The sequence below is a fragment of the Oncorhynchus nerka genome, linkage group LG22 (assembly GCF_034236695.1).
Source record: "Oncorhynchus nerka isolate Pitt River linkage group LG22, Oner_Uvic_2.0, whole genome shotgun sequence".
Classification (NCBI taxonomy): Eukaryota; Metazoa; Chordata; class Actinopteri; order Salmoniformes; family Salmonidae; genus Oncorhynchus; species Oncorhynchus nerka.
Window position 1 is genome coordinate 89,769,606 of NC_088417.1, and position 21,748 is coordinate 89,791,353.

A 21,748-nucleotide genomic window follows, 5' to 3' on the forward strand; every position below is an offset into this window, starting at 1 on the left:
TGGCCTGTGTTGGGTTGGGTCTTGTTATGGTATGTGAACTTAACCTGATTCTGGTGTCACCACCCTACTTAGCAAAATGCTCTTTATTGGTCTGCAGTATAAAATGCTCATACACCTTGTTCGGAACAATGTCTATTAAATCGATTTATATTGGCTCCCACAGCATATGTGAAGAGTAGATTTTAAAAAATGCTTTATTGGGCTAAAGGCTAAATCCTAACCCATTCATTCTTTCTGTGCTGGTTCAGTTCTGAAGATTTTACATTTTACATTTTAGTCATTTAGCAGATGTTCTTATCCAGAGCATTGTCATCATTCATCGTAATTAATTTTATTTATCCAGGATAGACCACAAAGCGACTTACAGTTAATTCCTTCATCTTAAGGTAGCTCGGTAAGACAACCACATATCACAGTCATAGTAAGTCAAATCTTTCCCTGATTAAAGAAGCTATCAGCGAAGTCAGTGACATTAAGAAAAGAAAATAACTCTGCCAGTGTTTGTAGCGTTCCTCTGTGTCTCTCTGTGTTGTTTCTGTTATTGTGATGGATGGTGTCGTGACATGAGTGTTGTTTTGTTGTCTTCGGAGGCCTAAGTAGTGGTTTGATAAACACTCACACTCATCTCAGTAGGCCCCTGTAAATACTGTGTTTTCCTTATGACCAGCCGACATGTCTGCTCCTCAGACCAGTAATCTGTACACATTGTCATGCTGCGACTTGTCCAGATAGGTGATCACTGACACAGTCACCCATGGCCAGATTCCCCCTTACTTAGCTTTACAATAAGATAATTAGCACATGTGCAGTATCACATTTGAGCTTCAGGCTGCTGTATGAGTTGTGATCTGTAATAGCTAGGTTGTCTAAACATGAAGTTGATTATTATTATCTTTGTCATTATATTCAGACCTGAAGTTAACAGGGTGGAAGAATACTTCATGTTTCACTGTGAATGCGTAAAAGCTGTTATGCTTCATGGAAGTGTTTGTATGTGTCTACCATTCGATCACTCTGACACCTTACTGTAATAAGACACGACGTTGCATAGGACTATACAGTATGCATTGTTGTTTTTGTCATTGTTGTTATTTGTGTACTACTGCAGGACCCTGGGAACCAGGACACACACACACATAAAAGCTGAGCATTTCATATCTCATATCACAGGTGATGAAAGTGTGTAGGAGAGTCTGTTATTTACGATGGTGGGATCTCTCTCTCTCTCTCTCTGTCTCTCTGTCTCTCTCTGTCTCTCTCTGTCTCTCTGTCTCTCTCTGTCTCTCTCTCTCTCTCTCTGTCTCTCTGTCTCTCTCTGTCTCTCTCTCTCTCTCTCTCTCTCTCTGTCTCTCTGTCTCTCTCTCTCTCTCTCTGTCTCTCTCTCTCTCTCTCTCTCTCTCTCTCTCTCTCTCTCTCTCTCTCTCTCTCTCTCTCTCTCTCTCTCTCTCTCTCTCTCTCTCTCTCTCTGCAGGTTGGAACATGCCCGGGTCCTTATCCTTTAATGTGGGAACTGCTGGAGCCAAGTTATTCTCTGAACCTTCTGTAGAGGAGTTTGGATACACTGTGCAACAGTTCGGGAATCACCAGGGCAAATGGTGAGGCTACTGAGTCATGCATTGCATAGGCCGCAATGCAGAAGTATTGTGTGGTAGAATGCACTCGGTTCTGTTATTTCACAGACATAATTTAAAGGTAGCTAAATCATGGTAGGAATAGAATAATGATAATCGTACGCTGTACTACACTATGCTGATGTTGTGCTTTGTCCAGTCACTCTCACACAGAAATACAACACACCCCAGCAGAGCAGCAGACCTAAACCCTACTGTTGTATTTGGGGTCGGAACCCCTACTGGGAACATCCGTTTTCTCAAGCCACTGTTGTTCTGGTTCTTTACCACTAGGTCACATGACCCTCAGCAAAGTTGGCAACGGGGCTGGATGCAGACACTTCAAACACAGTAGTGGCACGCACACACACAGAGATACACATGCAGATACACACACAGATACACACACACAAACCCTTGACAAACCACCACACATACATTATACAGTTGTCTGCTGATCAGCGCAGACATCACAGTTAGACTCTTGGGTTCACATCTTTGTTCACATACACACTTCCTGTGGTCTGTAATGCTGTCTGTCTGCATCCTGGAGACTACAGAGGAGACATTTTCATTTTGATACGTCTATGCTTCCTTTCCTACCCGTCATAAATAAACATGGAGACTGAGGCTTAACCTATTAACTCTCTCTGTGTGGATGGAAAAGTCAGTAACCAAGGAAACTAAGGCTTAACCTATTAACTCTCTCTGTGTGGATGGAAACGTCAGTAACCAAGGAAACTAAGGCTTAACCTATTAACTCTCTGTGTGGGTGGAAACGTTGGCAACCAAGGAAACTAAGGCTTAACCTATGTCATATTAACTATCTCTGTGTGGATGGAAACGTCAGTAACCAAGGAAACTAAGGCTTAACCTATGTCATATTAACTCTCTCTGTGTGGATGGAAACGTCAGTAACCAACGAAACTAAGGCTTAACCTATGTCATATTAACTATCTCTGTGTGGATGGAAACGTTGGCAACCAAGGAAACTAAGGCTTAACCTATGTCATATTAACTATCTCTGTGTGGATGGAAACGTCAGTAACCAAGGAAACTAAGGCTTAACCTATGTCATATTAACTCTCTCTGTGTGGATGGAAACGTCAGTAACCAAGGAAACTAAGGCTTAACCTATGTCATATTAACTCTCTCTGTGTGGATGGAAACGTCAGTAACCAACGAAACTAAGGCTTAACCTATGTCATATTAACTATCTCTGTGTGGATGGAAACGTCAGTAACCAAGGAAACTAAGGCTTAACCTATGTCATATTAACTCTCTCTGTGTGGATGGAAACATCAGTAACCAAGGAAACTAAGGCTTAACCTATGTCATATTAACTCTCTCTGTGTGGATGGAAACGTCAGCAGCCAAGGAAACTAAGGCTTAACCTATGTCATATTAACTCTCTCTGTGTGGATGGAAACGTTGGCAACCAAGGAAACTAAGGCTTAAGCTATGTCATATTAACTCTCTCTGTGTGGATGGAAACGTCAGTAACCAAGGAAACTAAGGCTTAACCTATGTCATATTAACTCTCTCTGTGTGGATGGAAACGTCAGTAACCAAGGAAACTAAGGCTTAACCTATGTCATATTAACTCTCTCTGTGTGGATGGAAACGTCAGTAACCAAGGAAAGGGGCCTGAAGATGTTTCTCTGTCTGCACTCTCCACTAGACAAACATTTCATCAGAGATGTTAAGTGGGAAATGAACCAACAGAACAAATAATGATATGAGTTGTATAATTGCCCCAAGGACTTACAGGGCCTTGCAAAAGCATTCAGACCCGTTGGATTTCTTCATATTTTATTGTAATACAAAGTGGGATTAAAACGTATTTCGTTTTTTTTTTTTACAATCTACACAAAATACTCCGTTAATGTCAAAGTGTAATAAAAATGTATAAAATATATCAATTAAATAACTAAAACACAGTCGTTGCCTAAGTGTTCAGCTCCCTAAGTCAATACGCTAGAAAAACCTTTTGCATTGATTACAGCTGTGAGTCTTCTTGGGTAAATCTCTAAGAGCTTTACACACCTGGATTGTGCAATATTTGCACGTTATTCTTTTCAAAATTCTTCAGGCTCTGTCAAGATGTTGGGGATCATGGTTAGCCAGCAATTATCAAGCAGATTTAAGTATTTTCGATGTCAAGCATACCCACACCATGATGCTGCCAACACCATGCTTGAAAATGAAGAGAATCAGTTACTCAGTGTTGTGTTGGATTTGCCCCGAACATACAGCTTTACATTTAGGCCAAAAAGTGTATTCCTTTACTGTGTTTTTTTTTTCAGTAGTACTTTAGTTGCATACAAGATGCATATTTTGGAGTATTTTTATTCAGTATATTTGTATTCTTTTCAGTCTGTCATTTTGGCCATTTTCGTGGAGTCACTACAATGTTGTTGATCCATCCTCAGTTTTCTCCTGTCACAGACATTAAATTCTGTAGCTCTTTTAAAATTACCAATGACCTCATGGTAACATCACCGAGCAGTTTCCTTTCTGTCCTGCAGCTTAGTTCAGAAGGACAACTGTATCTTTGATTTGTCTGGGTGGTTTAATACACAATCCACAGCACCATTATTAACTTGACAATGTTTAAAGAGATATTCAATGTCTGATTTGTTATTGTTACCCATCTACCAATCACTGTCTGTCCTTCTTTATGAGGCTTTTCGAAAAGCTCCCTGGTATTTGTAGTTTAATCTGTGCTTGAAATTCACTACTTGACTGAGTGACCTTACAGATGTTGTATGTATGGTGGACAGAGGAAGGGGTGGTCATAAGCAAATCATTAAAAAACCTATTATTTCACACAGACTGAGTCCATGTAATTTATTATGTGTTTGTTAATCCAACTATTTTAGGCTTGATTAAACAAAGAGGGTGAATACTTTTTATAACAACTTTACACTGATTATACAAAACAAAACTGTGGGAGTCAACGTGGGCCAGATTTTTCTTCCACTTTGACATTACAGTATTTTTAGTAGATTGTTGACACAAAAGATAATTCAATCAATTTTAATCCCTCTTTGTAACACAATAAAATATGAAGAAATCCAAGGGGTCTCAATAATTTTGCAAGGTCCTGTAATTGGATGTTTTTTATATGGTTTTGACTAACCTCTTCCCTGGGCTAATTCAACAGGTTTTGACTAACAACGTCCCCGGGCTAATTCAACAGGTTTTAACTAACAACGTCCCCGGGCTAATTCAACAGGTTTTGACTAACAACGTCCCCGGGCTAATTCAACAGGTTTTAACTAAACTCAACCCCGGGCTAATTCAACAGGTTTTAACAAACCTCTTCCCCGGGCTAATTCAACAGGTTTTAACAAACCTCTTCCCCGGGCTAATTCAACAGGTTTTGACTAACCTCTTCCCCGGGCTAATTCAACAGGTTTTGACTAACAACGTCCCCGGGCTAATTCAACAGGTTTTAACTAAACTCAACCCCGGGCTAATTCAACAGGTTTTAACAAACCTCTTCCCCGGGCTAATTCAACAGGTTTTGACTAACCTCTTCCCCGGGCTAATTCAACAGGTTTTAACAAACCTCGTCCTCCGGCTAATTCAACAGGTTTTGACTAACCTCTTCCCCGGGCTAATTCAACAGGTTTTAACAAACCTCGTCCTCCGGCTAATTCAACAGGTTTTGACTAACAACGTCCCCGGGCTAATTCAACAGGTTTTAACTAAACTCAACCCCGGGCTAATTCAACAGGTTTTAACAAACCTCTTCCCCGGGCTAATTCAACAGGTTTTGACTAACCTCTTCCCCGGGCTAATTCAACAGGTTTTAACAAACCTCGTCCTCCGGCTAATTCAACAGGTTTTGACTAACCTCTTCCCCGGGCTAATTCAACAGGTTTTAACAAACCTCGTCCTCCGGCTAATTCAACAGGTTTTGACTAACCTCCTCCCTGGGCTAATTCAACAGGTTTTAACAAACCTCTTCCCCGGGCGAATTCAACAGGTTTTAACAAACCTCTTCCCCGGGCTAATTCAACAGGTTTTAACTAACCTCTTCCCCGGGCTAATTCAACAGGTTTTAACAAACCTCGTCCTCCGGCTAATTCAACAGGTTTTGACTAACCTCTTCCCCGGGCTAATTCAACAGGTTTTAACAAACCTCTTCCCTGGGCTAATTCAACAGGTTTTAACTAACCTCTTCCCCGGGCTAATTCAACAGGTTTTGACTAACCTCCTCCCTGGGCTAATTCAACAGGTTTTAACTAACCTCTTCCCCGGGCTAATTCAACAGGTTTTAACTAACCTCTTCCCCGGGCTAATTCAACAGGTTTTAACTAACCTCTTCCCCGGGCTAATTCAACAGGTTTTAACTAACCTCTTCCCCGGGCTAATTCAACAGGTTTTAACTAACCTCTTCCCCGGGCTAATTCAACAGGTTTTAACTAACCTCTTCCCCGGGCTAATTCAACAGGTTTTAACTAACCTCTTCCCCGGGCTAATTCAACAGGTTTTAACTAAACTCAACCCCGGGCTAATTCAACAGGTTTTAACTAACCTCTTCCCCGGGCTAATTCAACAGGTTTTAACAAACCTCAACCCCGGGCTAATTCAACAGGTTTTGACTAACCTCTTCCCCGACTAATTCAACAGGTTTTGACTAACCTCTTCCCCGGGCTAATTCAACAGGTTTTAACAAACCTCTTCCCCGGGCTAATTCAACAGGTTTTGACAAACCTCGTCCTCCGGCTAATTCAACAGGTTTTGACTAACCTCCTCCCCCCGGGCTAATTCAACAGGTTTTGACTAACCTCCTCCCCCCGGGCTAATTCAACAGGTTTTGACTAACCTCCTCCCCCCGGGCTAATTCAACAGGTTTTGACTAACCTCCTCCCCCCGGGCTAATTCAACAGGTTTTTGACTAACCTCCTCCCCCCGGGCTAATTCAACAGGTTTTGACTAACCTCCTCCCCCCGGGCTAATTCAACAGGTTTTGACTAACCTCACCCCCCCCGGGCTAATTCAACAGGTTTTGACTAACCTCACCCCCCCCGGGCTAATTCAACAGGTTTTGACTAATAATGTCCCAAGGCCAATTCAGCAGGTTTTTGACTAACCTCATCCTAGAGCTAATTCAACAGGTTTTGACTAACAACGTCCCAGGACTAATTCATCATTTTTTGACTAACCTTGTTGTCACGGTTTTCTTTAGGTGTAAGAGAGTCAGACCAAAATGCGGCGTGGCTATTGCGATCCATGTTTAATGAAAACAAAGTAAACACGAATCAAATACAAAAACAATAAACGTAACACGAAAACCGAAACAGCCTAATACTGGTGCAAAGTAACACAGAGACAGAACAAAGACAAACTAGACATGTAACATAGAATGCCCACCCAGCTCACACCCTGACCAACCAAAACATAGAAACATACAAAGCAAACTATGGTCAGGGTGTGACAGTACCCCCCCCCAAGGTGCGGACTCCGGCCGCAAAACCTGAACCTATTAGGGAGGGTCTGGGTGGGACTCTGTCCGCGGTGGCGGCTCTGGTGCTGGACGTGGCCCCCACTTCACCGTAGTCTTAGTCCCCCACCTTGTCCGCTTCCGTGGCCTCCTAGCCACGGCGACCCTATTTAATGACCCCACTGGACTGAGGGGCAGCTCGGGACAGAGGGGCGGCGGCTCGGGACAGAGGGGCGGCGGCTCGGGACAGAGGGGCGGCGGCTCGGGACAGAGGGGCGGGGGCTCGGGACAGAGGGGCGGGGGCTCTGGCGCCTCTGGGCTGAGGGCCTCTGGCGCCTCTGGGCTGAGGGGCTCTGGCAGCAGCGCCGGACAGGCGGGAGACTCCGGACAGCGCCGGGCGGGAGACTCCGGCAGCAGCGCCGGACAGGCGGGAGACTCCGGCAGCAGCGCCCGGACAGCGCCGGACAGCGGGAGACCCGGCAGCAGCGCCGGACAGGCGGGAGACTCCGGCAGCAGGGCCGGACAGGCGGGAGACTCCGGCAGCAGCGCCGGACAGGCGGGAGACTCCGGCAGCAGCGCCGGACAGGCGGGAGACTCCGGCAGCAGCGCCGGACAGGCGGGAGACTCCGGGAGCAGCGCCGGACAGGCGGGAAGCTCAGATGGTGCCGGGCAGACGGGAAGCTCTGGTAGCGCCGAACAGGCGGGAGACTCCGGCTGCGCTGGAGAGGAGGAAGGCTCTGGCAGCGCTGAAGAGGCGGGAGACTCCGGCAGCGCTGGAGAGGAGGGAGCCCCTGTAAGGATGGACCGGAGAGACAGCCTGGTGCGGGGGGCTGCCACCGGAGGGCTGGTGCGTGGAGGTGGTGACGGATAGACCGGGCCGTGCAGGCGCACTGGAGCTCTTGAGCACCGAGCCTGCCCAACCTTACCCGGTTGAATTCTCCTGGTCGCCCTGCCAGTGCGGCGAGGTGGAATAGCCCGCACTGGGCTATGCAGGCGAACCGGGGACACCGTGCGCAAGGTTGGTGCCATGTAAGCCGGTCCAAGGAGACGCACTGGAGACCAGATGCGTAGAGCCGGCTTCATGGCACTTGGCTCGATGCCCACTCTAGCCCGGCCGATACGCGGAGCTGGAATGTACCGCACCGGGCTATGCACCCGCACTGGGGACACCGTGCGCTTCACAGCATAACACGGTGCCTGCCCGGTCTCTCTCGTCCCCCGGTAACCACAGGAAGTTGGCTCAGGTCTCCTACCTGGCGTAGCCATACTCCCTGTGAGCCTCCCCCCAATACATTTTTGGGGCTGACTCTCAGGCTTCCATCCACGACGCCGCGCTGCCTCCTCATACTAGCGCCTCTCCGCTTTAGCCGCCTCCAGTTCTTCCTTGGGGCGGCGATATTCTCCTGGCTGAGCCCAGGGTCCTTTACCATCCAATTTGTCCTCCCATGTCCATTCTTCCAAGTAGTGCAGCCTCTCCCACTGCTGCTGCTCCTGTTGCTGCTGCATCTGTTGCTTCTCCTGCTGCTGCTTTTTCCGTTGCCCGTTACCACGCCGCTTGGTCCTGTTGTGGTGGGTGATTCTGTCACGGTTTTCTTTAGATGAAAGAGAGTCAGACCAAAATGCGGCGTGGCTATTGCGATCCATGTTTAATGAAAACAAAATAAACACGAATCAAAAACAAAAACAATAAACGTAACACGAAAACCGAAACAGCCTAATACTGGTGCAAAGTAACACAGAGACAGAACAAGGACAAACTAGACATGTAACATAGAATGCCCACCCAGCTCACACCCTGACCAACCAAAACATAGAAACATACAAAGCAAACTATGGTCAGGGTGTGACACTCGTCCCAGGGCTAATTCATACATTTTTGACTAACAACGTCCCAGGACTAATTCATAAATTTTTGACTAACCTCGTCCCCGTGGGCTAATTCAACAGGTTTTGACTAACCTCGTCCCCGTGGGCTAATTCATCAGGTTTTGATAACCTCGTCCCAGGGCTAATTCATCAGGTTTTGACTAACCTCGTCCCCGTGGGCTAATTCAACAGGTTTTGACTAACCTCGTCCCCGTGGGCTAATTCATCAGGTTTTGACTAACCTCGTCCCCGTGGGCTAATTCAACAGGTTTTGACTAACCTCGTCCCCGTGGGCTAATTCAACAGGTTTTGACTAACAACGTCCCAGGGCTAATTCATCAGGTTTTGACTAACCTCCTCCCCGTGGGCTAATTCAACAGGTTTTGACTAACAACGTCCCAGGGCTAATTCATCAGGTTTTGACTAACCTCCTCCCCGGGCTAATTCAACAGGTTTTGACTAACCTCCTCCCCGGGCTAATTCAACAGGTTTTGACTAACCTCGTCCCAGGGCTAATTCATCAGGTTTTGACTAACCTCGTCCCAGGGCTAATTCATCAGGTTTTGACTAACCTCGTCCCCGTGGGCTAATTCAACAGGTTTTGACTAACAACGTCCCAGGGCTAATTCATCAGGTTTTGACTAACCTCCTCCCCGGGCTAATTCATCAGGTTTTGACTAACCTCCTCCCCGGGCTAATTCAACAGGTTTTGACTAACCTCCTCCCCGGGCTAATTCAACAGGTTTTGACTAACCTCCTCCCTGGGCTAATTCAACAGGTTTTGACTAACCTCCTCCCCGTGGGCTAATTCAAAAGGTTTTGACTAACCTCGTCCCCGGACTAATTCAACAGGTTTTGACTAACCTCCTCCCCGGGCTAATTCAACAGGTTTTGACTAACCTCCTCCCCGGGCTAATGCATCAGGTTTTGACTAACCTCCTCCCCGTGGGCTAATTCAAAAGGTTTTGACTAACCTCGTCCCCGGACTAATTCAACAGATAGAGAGTCAGCTGGTGGATGACACTGGGTTTATTGCAGAATAACAGTAGAGATTTAGCCTGGGTAGCAGAGACTGATTCTCAAACTAGTAGAGATTTATTGTTTGGTCATTTTTCATCTTGACAAATACCCCACTTTACGAGGAGACGAGGAGGGTAAAGGATAAAAACAGTGAGTGAATATAGGGAAAACCCAGAGTCCCTGTGAACCCCAAAGAATAGAGGTGCCTTGTTGTATTGAAAGGCTGAATGTATGACATCACAGAGAAATCCGGGGTCAAAGTACACTCCCTTTGTCTAATTGGCGGCTTCCTGTCTCAGAGTGTAGGTTTTGGCTCTAACACAAAGTCAGGGGACGTTTATCACCCTCTGAATCACACTACTTGCTGAATCACTATTCCTATGAAGCACAATTAAATAAGGGGAGTTTTGGAATATTCCAGGAAACAACATTGAACACAAATACCAAGAATTGTATACTTAATGGTAGCAGTTCATCTAACACCAGCAATGAGAAGCACAACACAATAGTGTGTATTCTGTAGCCAGTGGAAGGCATGTTTCTCTTCTTTGTGACACCAGGCTTGCGAAGAACTTTGCCCACCGTCCATCAAGTCCTGCATCCAGCTGATGCTATGGACTTTCATTCAGTCTTTACTAGGTTTAATATCACACCAACATATAGATTTGTTTGCAATAGAACATCATACAGGTATTCCCAGAACTCCAGATGTACCCTCATGAATGGCCAATCAAAACACAGCAAGACTTCACTGACACACCCCAATGGCCATACTTTCAGTATGTCTGTGCCCACTCTTTCTCAGTCTGAGTGGTGCTGTTGTGTTGTTATACTGTACCTCACAGGATGTTGTAGTGAGTCCATCTGTGTGTCAACAGTTTAGAAACGCTAGGTGGTCTGTCTGTCCACACTGTGTAGTCTAGCAAGGTGGGGCTTTCCTCCATGATGTGTCATGTGTAATGGATTGGGCTGTTGTGTGTGTGTGTGTGTGTGTGTGTGTGTGTGTGTGTGTGTGTGTGTGTGTGTGTGTGTGTGTGTGTGTGTGTGTGTGTGTCTGTGTCTGTGTGTGTGTGTGTGTGTGTCTGTGTCTGTGTGTGTGTGTGTGTGTGTGTGTGTGTGTGTGTGTGTGTGTGTGTGTGTGTGTGTGTGTGTGTGCGTGTGTGTGTATATAAGCTAATCAAGAAAGGGTAATATGTGTGGCTGGTTTTTATGGGAGGGTGTTTGACATCACATTGTGTAATGTAGTGGGCATGTATGTCCTGACTGGCTGACTCACATGGTGGTAATGCTGTGTAATCACCATGGTTACCCAGCTCCTGATCCACCAGCAGCAGACAACGGGACTGCCACTGATTATGGCTCTCTCCTTCTCATGCAACAGAAGGAGACTGAAAACATCCCCTTACAGATGTAGGATCTTAATTTGAGCCAGTTTGTTACAGCAGGAGAATAATCCTTTATTATGTGGATTTATATAATGGACATTTATTTGATAGGGATTGATACATTTTTCGTAGGGGGAAATCAAGTCTAACATTCTAAAGTCGAAATTACAATTTTTAGAAGCCTTTTTAAACCTCGAACACACTACAAGTTTGTATTTCCTGCTGTGCAGGAAAATTCTCTGCAACAAAAGAGTGATCAGCACTTTGAGATATCAGCTGATGTACGAAGAGCTATATAAATAAATTTGATTTGATCAAATTAAGACCCTACATGTCTGCACTTTGCCCCTCGGGGTTAAGGTGCTTATTATACCTTCCACCCTAAGATGAACTGTGATGATGTTGGTAGAGTATGTGTTTACCTTCCACCCTAAGATGAACTGTGATGATGTTGGTAGAGTATGTGTTTACCTTCCACCCTAAGATGAACTGTAATGATGTTGGTAGAGTATGTGTTTACCTTCCACCCTAAGATGAACTGTAATGATGTTGGTAGAGTATGTGTTTACCTTCCACCCTAAGATGAACTGTGATGATGTTGGTAGAGTATGTGTTTACCTTCCACCCTAAGATGAACTGTAATGATGTTGGTAGAGTATGTGTTTACCTTCCACCCTAAGATGAACTGTAATGATGTTGGTAGAGTATGTGTTTACCTTCCACCCTAAGATGAACTGTAATGATGTTGGTAGAGTATGTGTTTACCTTCCACCCTAAGATGAACTGTGATGATGTTGGTAGAGTATGTGTTTACCTTCCACACCTGTAGAAAAGAACAAACTCTGCTTACAGATCATGTTATTCTAATTGTCTTGTTGTGAATGTATGGTACTGTATCCAACTATTTCCTGACAATGGCATTACAGTAGTTGCCATTAATGAAGTAATTTAGATCTTCACACCATTGTAAATAACTATGTGTGTGTGTGTGTGTGTGTGTGTGTGTGTGTGTGTGTGTGTGTGTGTGTGTGTGTGTGTGTGTGTGTGTGTGTGTGTGTGTGTGTGTGTTTCCCCCCAGGTTGCTGGTTGGTTCTCCCTGGAGTGGATACAACCAGGACAGGAAAGGAGACGTCTACAAGTGTGAGATCAGAGGGGCCAGTTCAGGATGTCAGAGACTCAACCTGCAAAGTAAGACAGCTCCAGCTAATTTCTATAACCAACTCTTATTCTTTTAGCAATCCTTGTGTGACTCGTGTAGTGTTATCTTGTGTTTTACCATAGCATTCCTTTAAATCTCTTTGAATCCGGTCAAATCTGTCTGTCAGTCAGAATTATGGCCACAGAAGTTAGGATGGGATTTTGTTCAGAGTTGAGAGTTCTCATTGAACTCTGTGCTCATTTTGTGTTTTAATGAATGCTAGTAAACCTCTGTAATTACACCATGAGAATGTATTCAATAACACTTTAAAGTGTTTTTCTTATTGCAGCATAATTATTCCTGTAAGTACAGTGTACTAACTGTTCGTCCTCTCCTGTTACAGACTCAGTCAGCATATCAACAGTGAGTAATGTCAATGTCAACATGAGCCTGGGGCTGACCCTAACCCGTACAGCTACAGAAGATACATTTATGGTAATTCAATTTTACATCACTACTTCTGTACAGCTGTAGAACTACCCTAACCCTAGCTACCCTAACCCTAGCTACCCTAACCCTAGCTACCCTAACCCAAGATACCCAAGCTACCCTAACCCAAGCTACCCTAACCCGAGCTACCCTAGCTACCCTAACCCTAGATTCCCTAGATACCCTAGCTACCCTAACCCTAGATATCCTAGCTATCCTAACCCTAGATATCCTAAGCCTAGCTAACCTAACCCTAGATATCCTAAGCCTAGCTAACCTAACCCTAGATACCCTTGTTACCCTAGCTACCCTAAACTGAGATACCCTAGCCCGCACGGTCACAAGGGAAAAATGTATTCATGGTAAGCAGATTTAACCTATATCTGATTGTACAGTTGGAAAACTCCTAGAAGATCAGTTTGGGATTGGCTGATAGCCTAAAGGTTGTTTTGGATGTCTCATGCGTCTTCTTTTCCTGGTAGACATGTGGACCTCTGTGGGCTCAGAAATGTGGCAGTCAATATTACTACCCAGGGATCTGTGCAGAAGTCAGCCCTCTCTTCACCCCCCTGTCTTCATTCTCACCTGCCCTTCAGAGTAAGAGTCCACAATCATTTTGACATGTGTATCCTTAGAATACGAATTCTGTATTGTTTTCACCTTTGATTAAAAGTACAAATGAAGTCCTGCTGTATATCATATTTAACACCCCTTTGTAATTGGAGTTATACATGGCTACCGTCTTTCCAGCTTGTGGGGGTCCCATGGATATTGCTATTGTCTTGGATGGCTCTAACAGTATATATCCCTGGCCACCAGTTGTGGCTTTCCTCAAGAAACTGTTGGAGAACTTGGATATTGGACCTGACAATACTCAGGTAAGTGGGATCACAGTTATCAGTGTACTGTACATAATTTCTGTACAACATAATTTCTGTACATCATTTCTACCTGGGCTCCGGTAGAATGAAATGCCACGACTGACATTTATTTATAGGAATTGTCAAAAGCCGGATGCAATCGACAATGCAGCTTTTAAAGGCAATGTTCCTCATTCAAGATAAACCATGCATATTTCGTCTCATTTTGAAATTGCCTTTAAAAGCCGCATTGCCGACAACCCACTGTCGGATTGAATCCTGGCCCAAGTAAATGACATGCATTTGTCCCTATCAGTTTGTTTGTTGACTTTATGTTTTTGCTTTCAGGTAAGTATTATACAGTACGCGGTTGATCCGGATTTTGAATTCTATCTGAACTCCTACAAAACCAAAGACTCAATCATTGCGGCCGCAGCGAACATACCCCAGAAGTCAGGCCTGGAGACTAACACCTTCCGGGCCATTGAATTTGCCAGGTGCGTCTCAGTGAGCAACACTTTCCCTGACTGCAATGCCAACATTCTCAGTAATTTCCTCTTGTTTTCTGGTAGTCAATGGGTCCTTATGTATTCTAAATAAACATATCCTGCCTCTGTTGACTCAACATATTTATAAAAAGACTTGAACAAAAGGATTAGAACCTCTATTTGCAAACTGAAACCCCCCAAAAAAGGGGGTTAGAATGGAACACTTGAATAGAATGGAAAGGAATACAACACTTGGAAGAATGGAATTCAATGGAATCCAACACAATAAAATGTGTTCAGAACAAGCGTTTTAGAAGCTATGCTTATTGCTATTGACTTGGGTTTGAGATGGATGTTGCTGTTTGACACCTATTGAGTGTGCATCTCAGACGGCAGGCGTTCCTGCCTACGAACGGTGCCCGACCTGGAGCCAGCAAGGTGATGGTGGTGGTGACGGATGGAGAGTCTCACGACAAGGGCCTCAAAGACGACGTCATCGGGAAGTGTGAGCAGGAGAAGATCACCCGGTTTGGTATTGCTGTAAGTTAATATCACATTTAGCTTGACGTATATATATCTAGGTTTGTCTCTCTTTAGCAAAAGGCACATAGGTATACATACGTATATACAGTGTTAAGTGTGAGGTATTAACATTTACTGTTTGATCCCTTTATAACATGACATTTTTATGTTTGATTAATCGTCCCTTTCATTCTAATATAAATCGCTTTAAGATGTATTATTTATTATGTTTCTAGGTCCTCGGGTATTACATAAGGAATGACATCGACACTAAAAACCTGATTGCTGAGATCAAGTCCATCGCCAGTACCCCGACAGACAGGTACTTCTTTAATGTGTCAGCTGAGGAAGCTCTGCTTGAGATCGCTGGAACTCTGGGAGACAGAATCTTCAATATAGAGGGTACACTACCGTTTTATAAAGTCATTTATTCACATTTTTTTTTATAGAGGTCAAATTTGTATCCATAATGAAAAAATATCGACCTATATACATTCCTTCAATATGAATGGACCTTGAAGACATGTTACCTTTTTAAGAAGGTAGCAGTCTTACTCTGTACAGGACACTAAACAAAGCCACTAATCTTTTCATTGTGTGTTGTCTCGAGAGACAGGTACTGGGAAAGGGGGTGATTTTCAGATGGAGATGTCCCAAGTGGGCTTCAGTGCCCACCAAACCAAGAAGCAGGTATGTATGGGCTATGGATACTATCACACAAACCTCCACATGTATTTCCAACATGTAAGCCACTATTCAGCATGTTTAAACAGGCCATTCTCTCCCACTTGTTCTAGAATATGATGATGCTGGGTGCAGTGGGGGCCTATGGCTGGAGTGGTACTGTGGTTCACTACACTCCTCAGAAATCAGACATCTTCCCCAAGACGGCCTTCGAGAACATTCTAGAGGACAGAAACCACAGTTCACTATTAGGTATGTGAGTTTGATATGTTTTACAAGTCAATATTTGCTCCTTTATCTTCATTTTAAGCAGTGCTATTTTATTGTTGGTTTATCATACAGCACCAAGCCATTCTTACGCCTCTTGATTTTCCAACAATTTCTAAGCCAATTTGAATGTTTATTGGAGCTCAAACTAAATATATCTTGATTTACATTGTGACTGGCAGTAAAACCTCTAGCACTGGATATTGTTACAGATCAGTCCATAATGTTCTGTTTGGCTGTTCGGTTCAGGCTACTCTGTGACAACGCTGAATGATGGCAGCACGGAGTACTACGTGGCTGGCGCTCCTCGGTCCAACCACACTGGACAGGTCATAGTGTACATCATCAACAGCAAAGGACAACCCACCGTCATAGACTCCCAGAGAGGAGATCAGGTATTAGGGTGGGACTGGCTGACAGAGAAGAGCATGTACCTTTTTTCTGGTGGTAGATGTCATAGCTTTCTATTATCTCTGTTCTCTCTATTATCTATGTGTGATCTATCATATCTGACTTGTTAATGTTGTTGTCCTTTGTTTCTACTCACTGACTCTAAAGATACTGTGTGTTCCATGTGCTTTCTATTCTGTAGATAGGCTCTAAAGATACTGTGTGTTCCATGTGCTTTCTATTCTGTAGATAGGCTCTAAAGATACTGTGTGTTCCATGTGCTTTCTATTCTGTAGATAGGCTCTGAAGATACTGTGTGTTCCATGTGCTTTCTATTCTGTAGATAGGCTCCTACTATGGCAGTGTACTCTGTCCTCTGGATGTGGATAAAGATGGTGTGTCTGATATACTGCTGGTCGGCGCTCCCATGTTCATGAATGAACAGAAGAAGGAGACTGGGAAGGTCTATCTCCTCTCTTTCACCAAGGTAAGCCACACATACTGTACTCTACTGCACTGTGCTGTATTCTACTGTACTGCACAGTACTGTATTCTACTGTACTGTAACCTACTGTAGTCTACTGTACTGCACTCTACTCCACTGTGCTGTACTCTACTGTGCAGTATTGTACTGTACTCTACTGTACTGTAACCTACTGTAGTCTACTGTACTGTACTCTACAGTACTGTAACTTACTGTAGTGTACTGTACTCTACAGTACTGTAACTTACTGTAGTCTACTGTACTGTAGTCTACTGTACTGTTACCTACTGTAGTCTACTGTACTGTACTCTACTGTACTCTACTGTAACCTACTGTAGTCTACTGTACTGTAACCTACTGTAGTGTATTGTACTGTAGTCTACTGTACTGTTACCTACTGTAGTCTACTGTACTGTACTCTACTGTACTCTACTGTAACCTACTGTAGTCTACTGTACTGTAACCTACTGTAGTCTACTGTACTGTAACCTACTGTAGTGTATTGTACTGTACTCTACTGTACTGTACTGTAACCTACTGTAGTCAAATCAAATCAAATCAAATTTATTTATATAGCCCTTCGTACATCAGCTGATATCTCAAAGTGCTGTACAGAAACCCAGCCTAAAACCCCAAACAGCAAACAATGCAGGTGTAGAAGCACGGTGGCTAGGAAAAACTCCCTAGAAAGGCCAAAACCTAGGAAGAAACCTAGAGAGGAACCAGGCTATGTGGGGTGGCCAGTCCTCTTCTGGCTGTGCCGGGTAGAGATTATAACAGAACATGACCAAGATGTTCAAATGTTCATAAATGACCAGCATGGTCGAATAATAATAAGGCAGAACAGTTGAAACTGGAGCAGCAGCACAGTCAGGTGGACTGGGGACAGCAAGGAGTCATCATGTCAGGTAGTCCTGGGGCACGGTCCTAGGGCTCAGGTCCTCCGAGAGAGAGAGAAAGAAAGAGAGAATTAGAGAGAGCATATGTGGGGTGGCCAGTCCTCTTCTGGTTGTGCCGGGTGGAGATTATAACAGAAAGTGGCCAAGATGTTCAAATGTTCATAAATGACCAGCATGGTTGAATAATAGTAAGGCAGAACAGTTGAAACTGGAGCAGCAGCATGGCCAGGTGGACTGGGGACAGCAAGGAGTCATCATGTCAGGTAGTCCTGGAACATGGTCCTAGGGCCCAGGCCAGTTGAAACTGGAGCAGCAGCATGGCCAGGTGGACTGGGGACAGCAAGGAGTCATCATGTCAGGTAGTCCTGGGGCATGGTCCTAGGGCTCAGGTCCTCCGAGAGAGAGAAAGAAAGAGAGAAGGAGAGAATTAGAGAACGCACACTTAGATTCACACAGGACACCGAATAGGACAGGAGAAGTACTCCAGATATAACAAACTGACCCTAGCCCCCGACACATAAACTAATGCAGCATAAATACTGGAGGCTGAGACAGGAGGGGTCAGGAGACACTGTGGCCCCATCCGAGGACACCCCGGACAGGGCCAAACAGGAAGGATATAACCCCACCCACTTTGCCAAAGCACAGCCCCCACACCACTAGAGGGATATCTTCAACCACCAACTTACCATCCTGAGACAAGGCCGAGTATAGCCCACAAAGATCTCCGCCACGGCACAACCCAAGGGGGCGCCAACCCAGACAGGCCGACCACAACAGTGAATCAACCCACCCAGGTGACGCACCCCCCCAGGGACGGCATGAGAGAGCCCCAGTAAGCCAGTGACTCAGCCCCGTAACAGGGTAGAGGCAGAGAATCCCAGTGGAAAGAGGGGAATCGGCCAGGCAGAGACAGCAAGGGCGGTTCGTTGCTCCAGAGCCTTTCCGTTCACCTTCCCACTCCTGGGCCAGACTACACTCAATCATATGACCCACTGAAGAGATGAGTCTTCAGTAAAGACTTAAAGGTTGAGACCGAGTTTGCGTCTCTGACATGGGTAGGCAGACCGTTCCATAAAAATGGAGCTCTATAGGAGAAAGCCCTGCCTCCAGCTGTTTGCTTAGAAATTCTAGGGACAATTAGGAGGCCTGCGTCTTGTGACCGTAGCGTACGTGTAGGTATGTACGGCAGGACCAAATCAGAGAGATAGGTAGGAGCAAGCCCATGTAATGCTTTGTAGGTTAGCAGTAAAACCTTGAAATCAGCCCTTGCTTTGACAGGAAGCCAGTGTAGAGAGGCTAGCACTGGAGTAATATGATCAAATTTTTTGGTTCTAGTCAGGATTCTAGCAGCCGTATTCAGCACTAACTGAAGTTTATTTAGTGCTTTATCCGGGTAGCCGGAAAATAGAGCATTGCAGTAGTCTAACCTAGAAGTGACAAAAGCATGGATTAATTTTTCTGCATCATTTTTGGACAGAAAGTTTCTGATTTTTGCAATGTTACGTAGATGGAAAAAAGCTGTCCTCGAAATGGTCTTGATATGTTCTTCAAAAGAGAGATCAGGGTCCAGAGTAACGCCGAGGTCCTTCACAGTTTTATTTGAGACGACTGTACAACCATTAAGATTAATTGTCAGATTCAACAGAAGATCTCTTTGTTTCTTGGGACCTAGAACAAGCATCTCAACAAGTAGTCTACTGTACTGTACTCTACTGTACTCTACTGTAACCTACTGTAGTCTACTGTACTGTAACCTACTGTAGTGTATTGTACTGTAGTCTACTGTACTGTTACCTACTGTAGTCTACTGTACTGTAACCTACTGTAGTGTATTGTACTGTACACTACTGTACTCTACTGTACTGTAACCTACTGTAGTCTACTGTACTGTACATTGAGATACTCTGAGATAACTACTGCAGCCCTCCTCCTCCACATACAACACCCGTTCTGCCAGTCACATTCTGTTAAAGGTCCCCAAAGCACACACATCCCTGGGTCACTTGTCTTTTCAGTTCGCTGCAGCTAGCGACTGGAACAAGCTGCAACAAACACTCAAACTGGACAGTTTTATCTCAATCTCTTCATTCAATAACTCAATCATAGACACTCTTACTGACAGTTGTGGCTGCTTTGCGTGATGTATTGTTGTCTCTACCTTCTTGCCCTTTGTGCTGTTCTCTGTGCCCAACAATGTTTGTACCCTTTTTTGTGCTGCTACCATGTTGTGCTGCTGCCATGTTGTGTTGCTAACATGTTGTTGTCATGTTGTGTTGCTACCATGCTGTGTTGTCATGTGTTGCTGTCATGCTATGTTTTTTATTTTTTATTTATTTCACCTTTATTTAACCAGGTAGGCAAGTTGAGAACAAGTTCTCATTTACAATTGCGACCTGGCCAAGATAAAGTTGTTGTTGTCTTAGGTCTCTCTTTATGTAGTGTTGTCTCTCTTGTCGTGATGCGTGTTTTGTCCTATATATATATATATTCCTGCTTCCCCGCAGGAAGCCTTTTGCCTTTTGGTAGGCCGTCATTGTAAATAAGAATTTGTTCTTAACTGACTTGCCTAGTTAAATAAAGGTTCAATCAATGTTTTTTTGTACTGTACTCTACTATACCGTAACCTACTACAGTCTACTATATGTACTGTACTCTACTATACTGTACTCTACTCTACGGTACTGTAATCTACTGCCGTCTACTATATGTACTCTACTCTACTCTACGGTACTGTAATCTACTGCAGTCTACTATATGTACTGTACTGTACTATACTGTACTCTACTATACCGTAACCTACTACAGTCTACTATATGTACTGTACTGTACTCTACTATACTGTACTCTACTCTACGGTACTGTAACCTACTGCAGTCTACTATATGTACTGTACTCTACTCTACGGTACTGTACTCTACTCTACGGTACTGTAACCTACTGCCATCTACTATATGTACTGTACTCTACTCTACTATACTGTACTCTACTCTACGGTACTGTACTCTACTCTACGGTACTGTAACCTACTGCAGTCTACTATATGTACTCTACGGTACTGTACTCTACTCTACTATATGTACTCTACTCTACGGTACTGTACTCTACTCTACGGTACTGTAACCTACTGCAGTCTACTATATGTACTCTACTCTACGGTACTGTACTCTACTCTACGGTACTGTAACCTACTGCAGTCTACTATATGTACTGTACTCTACTCTACGGTACTGTAACCTACTCCCAAAGCTTTCTCACGACAATGCCCAGCACATCTTCCTAAAGCCTTTCATCTCTTTTCTGAGGGCAGACCCAATCAATGCTGTATATTTCATCTAATGCTTTCAGTTTGGTCTCCACACCACAACTTCTGAGCACAGTGGTTCAGGACATTCTGAAAGAGATCATCCTAAGCACACTTACAATATATTCAATATGAATTATTTTGCATTGGTGTTTCTAGGGCATCCTAAGTGACCAGGGGATCCTGAGGGGTCCGTCCCCGGCGGACAACGCTCGTTTTGGGATGTCCATCTCAGCGGTGCCTGACCTCAACATGGATGGTTACAGTGATGTAGTGGTGGGAGCCCCGCTGGAAGACAACAACAGGGGGGTCATTTATGTCTTCAACGGGGACAAGAAGAAACTGAGGACACAGTGTTCTCAGGTAGCGACAGGACTCAACACTGTCCTCTGAATACAGACCTGCTGATGATGCAGATGGTGCTCAGGATGTTAGAAATCAGTCAACGTGAGCATTGGATGTGAGATCCAGTTGTGAGATCATCTTTTATCCTGTTCATTTCAGAGAATCCTGGGCTCCAAGCTGGACCCTGCATTGAAGTATTTTGGGCGGTCCCTAGACGCCAACTCTGACCTAAACGATGACACCATCCCAGATGTATCAGTGGGGGCTTATGGGAAGGTGGTCCAGCTCTGGTGAGATTTGCTAGTTTCTTCTCTTTTCTTTGTATTAACCCTGTTCCACCCCCCCCCCAACTATATAATTTTGTTTCCCACAATTCCAACACGTCCCACTCAAGTTGCCAGCTGTTCTTAGCAGCTGGCCAACTTATTTTGGGTGAAAGTAACTCTAAACCAAACCAATGGAATTACAGTAGGTTGTGAGAGAAACATCCAATACTTGTCTCCTCAAGTTTTAGTTGACTGAGGGAGATGTGCTGTCTCATG

General features: G+C 44.5%; 1 protein-coding gene across 1 annotated transcript in view; it reads left to right on the forward strand.

Moving 5' to 3' along the window:
• The window catches only part of LOC115125369 (integrin alpha-2-like), a 52,144-nt gene that overhangs the window by 14,851 nt on the left and 15,545 nt on the right, over positions 1-21,748 (forward strand). Inside the window, exons 2-15 of the mRNA XM_065007554.1 lie at positions 1,472-1,595; positions 12,415-12,524; positions 12,878-12,969; positions 13,446-13,560; positions 13,714-13,841; positions 14,172-14,320; positions 14,701-14,851; positions 15,070-15,235; positions 15,450-15,523; positions 15,631-15,769; positions 16,034-16,179; positions 16,518-16,661; positions 21,021-21,224; positions 21,366-21,496. Of these exons, the coding sequence (XP_064863626.1) occupies positions 1,472-1,595; positions 12,415-12,524; positions 12,878-12,969; positions 13,446-13,560; positions 13,714-13,841; positions 14,172-14,320; positions 14,701-14,851; positions 15,070-15,235; positions 15,450-15,523; positions 15,631-15,769; positions 16,034-16,179; positions 16,518-16,661; positions 21,021-21,224; positions 21,366-21,496 (1,873 nt within the window). The remainder of the gene's footprint in view (positions 1-1,471; positions 1,596-12,414; positions 12,525-12,877; positions 12,970-13,445; positions 13,561-13,713; positions 13,842-14,171; positions 14,321-14,700; positions 14,852-15,069; positions 15,236-15,449; positions 15,524-15,630; positions 15,770-16,033; positions 16,180-16,517; positions 16,662-21,020; positions 21,225-21,365; positions 21,497-21,748) is intronic.